The following is a 6,824-nucleotide window of genomic DNA, read 5'->3' on the forward strand; positions in this document are numbered from 1 at the left end:
GCGCGGAGGCAGGTCTGGGTCGCGCGGGGCGGAGATGGCGCGTTCGGCGTTCGTCTGGGTCGCGCGGCGCGGAGGAGAGGGACGTCTTGGGTCGCGCGGATTGAGAAACTCGTTCGTTCGTCTGGGGTCGATTGAGCAGATTATATACAGATTTTTTTTTTGGGGGCCCCATCCAAATACGGGGCCCTAGGTCCATGCCTATCTCGCCTTAGTCCAAGGCCGGCTCTGCTCAAACTCAACAAAAAAAAATTCACCCGTCGTTCAACACCATCATTTAGATTCTGTCTTTTACTAGATTCGTCTGTATTTATAGAAAATTCTGCTTATAAACTTTTAGTGCTCGGACTACATATTCGGTACCTAATATTCTTTGCGAGATAATTGTTGAAATATTTTTGTCCTTCCACACCAAATATATCGTATCAGTAATTTTGTGCTATTTTTTAGACCACTGAAATACACGTGCATACATGTGGGGTCTCCTACGACCATATCGTGAGGATTTTGAAATCCAATATATCGATTATTTTTCTACAAAAGAAAAAAACGCACTAAGTACAACAAGGCAAGATCATTAAAAATAAAAAGTAAAAAAAAAAAAAACCAAAATAAAAATAAAAATATCAAGGGAAGATAATAGACATATCACTAATCTGAATTTTTATATTGTTAGTAGGTTGGCAGGCATTTCTTTTCAACTTCCAAATAAGAAAGAGATATATCATTTTGAATAAATTAAATCATATTGACTTAAGAACCTATAGTACATGCATCATGTATGTAACACGTACGTACCATCACGTTTTCATGCAAAGTTGCGACAAGCAGAGACAACTAATCATATCAATTATTGTGAGTCTTTTATTTTCTTTTACTTTTTTACATGCCATGAAATATATAGTCACACTTAAATATCACTCTAAAATACTTTTTTCATAACGTAAAACCGACTCAATATGATTGGCGACGTTTACAGCATCAGATTTCGCACCATAAAACCCTCTTCTGGACAGACCGACACAGTACAATCCATTCGTTCCCTTCCAATGAGTAGGGTAACTTGGCTTTGGAATTCCATCATCGTTCAGCAGATAATCATCTCCCTACAAAAAAAATGTACCAACGTTTAAATATAAAAAAATTGTTTGGCATTAGAAAATTATCCATGTATATGTAAAATTTCAGGCTGTTTAAAAGGAACTACCTTGAGCCACAAATGCGTGGATCTCTTGAAGCCAGTGCAAAAAACAATTGTGTCAAATTGATATGATTTTCCATTCTTCAACAACACATTGTTGTTATTTATACTTTGCATTTCTGCCGGTAAGACCTGTGGCAACATATTAATTGTACAAACATAATCAACTCTCTGAAAAATCTTCCTATTCGACTACTAGCATTAAGTAGCATATACAAGATCATATATGTATATATAACTAGCCTAAACATATACAGTACTGTTATACTTTTTTAATCTAAATATAAAGTTTTAATTTATTTGGTATTTTTTATTTATTTATATTTTATTCTTTACATCATACATAAAAAATCAAATTCTTGAACATTAATTTTTAAGGAAAAATTATATAAAATCGTCATTTGAAACTAATTGAGTAGCAAAATAGCCAAAGTTTCAAATTTTCAGCAAATTAATCAAAGTTACGTTGTCAACTTTTTTTTGACACCAGGATTAAATTTTTTGAAAATTATAATAAGCAATTTATCACTTTCAAAAATATTAATCATAAGATTAATTTTGTTTTTGAAACCTGATTACTATACATTTTGGCTATTCCTCTAATTTTAAGCAAACCTTGGCTATTTTTCAAATCGTTAAGTTAATTTAAATCGGCTATTTAACGAAATCACCCATTTTTAAATTAGATAATATGGAAGAATGTTAAATATTGATAGGAGTTGAGCTTACACCATTAAAACCATACACATCGAGGTAGTATTAACCAAGGTTCAAAAAGAGTCGTTTTCGACGCCGTTTCGAACATCTTGATTTATGGAAAATTGATACGCAGATGAAAAATCGAACGAAAAATGTGGAGAAGGGCAATTGATATGCCGTTTTTAATACCGTTTTTCATGCAAAACCGACATGTCGACGAAAAATCAAACGTAAATAATATTACATAATATGTTAAATATATATAATTATATATATGTATTAAATTTTAACTAATATAACAAAAATTCACTAAAATAATTTCAATATAAATTAAATTTCAAAACATATATAGCTCAATAACAAGAATAATTGCTTAATCATATAATAAAAAGATATATCTAAATTACTATTTTATCAAGATAATAAAAAGGTATCCCGCAAATATGTATCTAAAACTATTAATTTAATTTTTTTTTATTAATATTTGTTAGTATTAAATCTTAAATGTTGATAATGCTAACTTGCTAAGAAAAAAAAAACAATTAGTACAGTTTGTAGTACAATTGGAACAGTTCAATATGTTTTTTTTTAAGGCAGTTTGCTGCGAGTGAAGATTGAACCCATGACTTCCACTTTGAAAATGATGCGAAATTAGCAACTAAGCTATGCTAAGAACCACTCATGTCTTTTCGTTGCTCATTTTACTTGACTTTTTTTTTACTTGTATAAAACAAATAATGATGTATTCAATATTTTATTATTATTAATGATATATTCTGACACACTCACACCACAAATCAAGGAACATTAATTAATTTTTTTTTTCAAATTTTTTTTTTCACTTTTTTTCTTCTCTCTCTTGTTCCTTAATTCTTTCGTCTTCATCTCAAAGTTTAAATCTCAGAAAACAAAATAAGTATATAAAAAAATAAATAAAAATAGACTAAAAATCGCCCGAACACGCCTTTTCTCTCGACTTTCTCCGATTTTCCAAGAATAAATTGCAGTTTTATTCATTAAAAAGAACGAAAACGACCTATCATTTTTTGACCGATCGACGTGTCGTTTTCACGATAATTGAACGACATTTAACGGCGAAACGACAATATGTGTTTTCCTAGATCTTTTTGTTTCGGCAGAGACGCCGATGTCGACGGTGACATTTAAAACCTTTTTGCACCGACGCCACAGTGGTTTTAAATTGGTTATTGGATACTTTTTGAAGAACGCATTGATTGTGCTAGGTAGGATTAATAGATAAATATACCTCACCACTCCGAGTATTTATTATAAAACCAAGATCACCGGATACTAATTTATTTATTTATTTATCTTAAAGACTGGAAAGTGGGATCCAAATAAGAGAAAAGGATGATAGATATGACTATGTATAGTATAGCTTTATTTTATTATAATAATTTATCCGTCGAAAATAGGCCATACCTGGATGTGACCGGTCTTGATCTTCGCACAAGTGCCAACATCAATAATAGGGTATTTCCCATGTTTGACCTTCATAAAGAAAGGACCTTCTTTGGGTCTTGTAATGCCATGCTTTGTCATGTCTCCATATATTAACTTGCTAAGCATCATCATCAAAGAGTCTACTAATCCAAATGACAAATACTTGAATAAAACCAATCCCATGTAAACCATACCCCTTGACAAAACATGTGCCTACACACCACCCCTCAATAATCAACACAACAAATGAAAAAAAAAAAAAACAAAAAAAAACATATACAACTTCAATTATAAGTCTAAAACGTTTGCAACGCACGTAACTTGACTAATAATATTCAACAACAGTGTTTTGAATCGTAAAAGTCAAAAATAAAATCAATTAATCAACGCAAAGATAAACCGTTTCTTAAATACGAAGTCGTTTGTAACTTAAGAATTCAAATATAGTTGTATCTACTCTTTAATTGAGCATTCACGGAATCACGGCAAAAACCAAAAATGAAATAAAATGATAAATCTATGATAAAGCATCAAAGTTTGTGATCAAACCAATAACTTAATAGTGAAATCATTATTTATATTTCCTTCAAAATATTAAAATCTCAATTTTTTATATGAAAATTTAATCAGCTTTATAGACATGAAACTTAATTAATTTGTTACATAATTTTTTTGAAAGATATCACAACTCACCGGACTCCGAACAATGATGGAAGTGTGAGCACCATGATTAGCGAGATCAAGCGCGATTTCCATCCCCGAATTCCCTGACCCAACAACCAAAACCTTCTTATCCCGAAAGTCTCTGCCGGACTTAAACCGGGTGGAATGAAGAACCCCGCCGCCGAAACCCTCCAAACCGTCGATCTCCGGCACAAAAGGGTCGGAAGTCTCGCCGGTGGCCACCACAAGGAACCTGGCCCGATAGAGTTCGTGGGCCCCATCTTGGGCCCGGGCCGTGACGGCCCATCGGCCGGAGACGGGGTCGTGGGCGGCGGAGACGACGGCCCGGCCGTAGAGCGGGGTGAGGCGGAAGAGAGCGACGTAGCGGTCGAGGTAGAGAGAGAAGAGGTCTCTGGGGACGTACTGAGGGTAGTCTTTTGGGAAAGGGAAGTGAGGGAGGTCGCAGAATTGCTTTGGGAGGTGAAGTTTGACTCGGTCGTAAGCGTGCTTTTTCCACAGAGAGGCAAAGCACTCTTCTCTCTCCAGGATTCTGTGTGGGATTGACAGCCGCGAAAGGCAAGCTCCGATCGCTAGGCCTGAAGTCCCGGCTCCAACTATTATCACGCTTGTTTCTTCTTCCTTCATTTTTTTTGTTTTCACTCTTTGATACTCTCCCCTCTAATTGGTACGAAGTTATGCGATGTCTTTATATATTCTTTATTGGGGTCTTGGTACTAGTTTTGCGTTAACGTTACGTGAGAAAAAAAATAAACGTATTCATGTAGGTCATACGTTTTTTAGGTCAAACTTTTGGTCATGAGTCATGGCAAATATATATACACAATACACTACTATTATTGATTATTTTTTAAGCCGTACTAATAACAATAATGTATTTTGTCGCACACCAGACTTTCCATACGCTTGCTGAGGCACGAGTAAACACTTGGGCCTTTCCGGGTGCAAGTTGGGCCATGGATCGACGTGTTGTTTCTAAGCCACCGCATGAGAAATGGTCTCAATAAGCATAAATTTTGATACGTGGACTAAAATAATAGCAACTACATTTTTGATATTTTTGGACATTTTTTCTAATAACGATAGACTTATATATCTATAATTGTTGTTAATCGTAGATTTGAAAGTTTACAGTACATGACAATTGTATACTTTCATGCTTATAATAACTAATAAAAGTGTCCAATTATCAAAATTGCTACTAGTTGAGGTCATTTCCGTTACCACATCTAGTACTCTTTTTAGTGAATTTTCCCATTTCCTATGAAAAAAATCAAAACTTTTTTAATACAGGGCAGTAGACAATGTTGTCACTAAATCTAGAGTGTTTAGTGACAAATTTGTAACTAAATTCAATGATTGTGTGTTTGATGACGCAAAATATTTTATTTTATTCATGTTTGTGAATTCCGGGAGAGAATAATAACAACCCTAGAAAAAGAGTTTAAGAGTTTCCACTCTGAGTTCAGTGCGGTTAGGAAATAAATTTCTACATACATCTGAAACCTTTTGGACGACATGAAACATAACCTGGGCACTCTTATTGTACTCTCGGCAAACAAGACGGCGAAGCATAAACTATTGGTGGTGGATGTTGAGGCCGCAAAAGAAAGAATAGATGCAAAAAAATGTATAAGAAGAAAGAAGGAAAAGAGAATAATAGGATAAGAAATGCAAAGAAGACGACAACAAGACCAATGGAAGAATCTTGTGCGGCAGCGTCTTCTGAGTGGGGGGAAGGGGTACGGTTTATGAGGAGACAAAAAAAAAAAGTAAGCCCGGTTGGAAGGGTACTTGGTGCGCATAGGAAGGGTGGTATGATGACACTCATACCGAGAGGTCTCATAATTTCACATCAACGCAACGGGAGGTGATGGTCTCTGAGGTAACATCTAAATATGTTGTTTACATTATTTTAGACTCATATGAAAGAGCGCGGATTAGGAGAACCCCCGAATTGTATACTTCTACTCCACTTCCGAACGAATTCTTAAAGTTCACCAAATCAATGCGCGTACCCTCAAAGTATCCCCCTCTCGGACCCTAAGGCGGTGCCGTCGGAGGTTGACCTAAAGCTAATGAAAGAATGGCTTGCAAATTGACCTAAAGAAACAATACAAATACGTGTAAGTGTGATTTTGTATGTTTGAAATGATGATTTTACTTCGCTAAAGTGTGCCTTTATAATTTTGTTTTTGAATTGGAGAACTAAAAAGAAGTACGCCGATGACGAGCTGCGGCCATGTTTCAAGTACCGGATAGAATAAATTACTTCAAAGACATGGTTCTACAAACTGTAGACATTGGAGTGGATCGCTGGACACTATGGGCGTGTTTGGCACAGCTTTTTTAAGCCTGTTTTTGCTGTTAGCAAAAACCAAACTGCAATCTTACTGTTTGGTAAAACAGTTTTTAGAAAAAATTTCAAAAACGATTTTAAAAATTGTACATGAGTCACAAAAGCTAAGAATCTTAACTTTTAGAAAAGCGTTTTTGTATCTGATATAAAATTACTTTAATATCTTCACGTGATTATCCATAGCACTGTTAAATATTCATTTTATGTCTATTTTAGTCTTTTTACTATAATATATTTATTTTACCAAACGCTAAATCAGTTTTTGTTACCAGCAACAATTGTTTTATAAACAGTTTACCAAACACCTTGTCAGTTTTTGAAAAAAACAGTTTTTTTCAAAAACTGAATCTAAAAGCACTTTTTTTAAAAACAAAGCTGTGCCAAACGATGCCTATATTGATTTAAATTTAGATACTTGGTGAT

At 34.5% G+C, this 6,824-nt stretch overlaps 1 protein-coding gene across 1 annotated transcript; it reads right to left on the reverse strand.

Moving 5' to 3' along the window:
- Window positions 1-742: 742 nt before the first annotated feature.
- LOC149388863 (putative indole-3-pyruvate monooxygenase YUCCA10) lies at window positions 743-4,757 on the reverse strand. Its single transcript, XM_089624773.1, has 4 exons — window positions 4,055-4,757; window positions 3,341-3,574; window positions 1,205-1,330; window positions 743-1,103 (listed from the first exon to the last, which is right to left on the reverse strand). Exons 1-4 carry the CDS (start codon window positions 4,667-4,669, stop codon window positions 915-917), a joined length of 1,164 nt encoding a protein of 387 aa, XP_089480899.1. The 5' UTR covers window positions 4,670-4,757; the 3' UTR covers window positions 743-914.
- Window positions 4,758-6,824: the final 2,067 nt, after the last annotated feature.

Source organism: Urtica dioica, chromosome 8 (assembly GCF_054948205.1).
Source record: "Urtica dioica subsp. dioica isolate 48M chromosome 8, U.dioica_male_clone48M_v1_H2, whole genome shotgun sequence".
NCBI classification, from domain to species: domain Eukaryota; kingdom Viridiplantae; phylum Streptophyta; class Magnoliopsida; order Rosales; family Urticaceae; genus Urtica; species Urtica dioica.

Coding starts and splice junctions, on each gene's coding strand:
- LOC149388863 (XM_089624773.1), bottom strand. CDS start 4,669: ATGAAGGAAGAAGAAACAAGCGTGATAATAGTTGGAGCCGGGACTTCA. Junction 3,575..4,054: donor CCATCATTGTTCGGAGTCCG/GTGAGTTGTGAT, acceptor GGTGGTGTGTAG/GCACATGTTTTGTCAAGGGG. Junction 1,104..1,204: donor CCACGCATTTGTGGCTCAAG/GTAGTTCCTTTT, acceptor TTTTTTTTGTAG/GGAGATGATTATCTGCTGAA.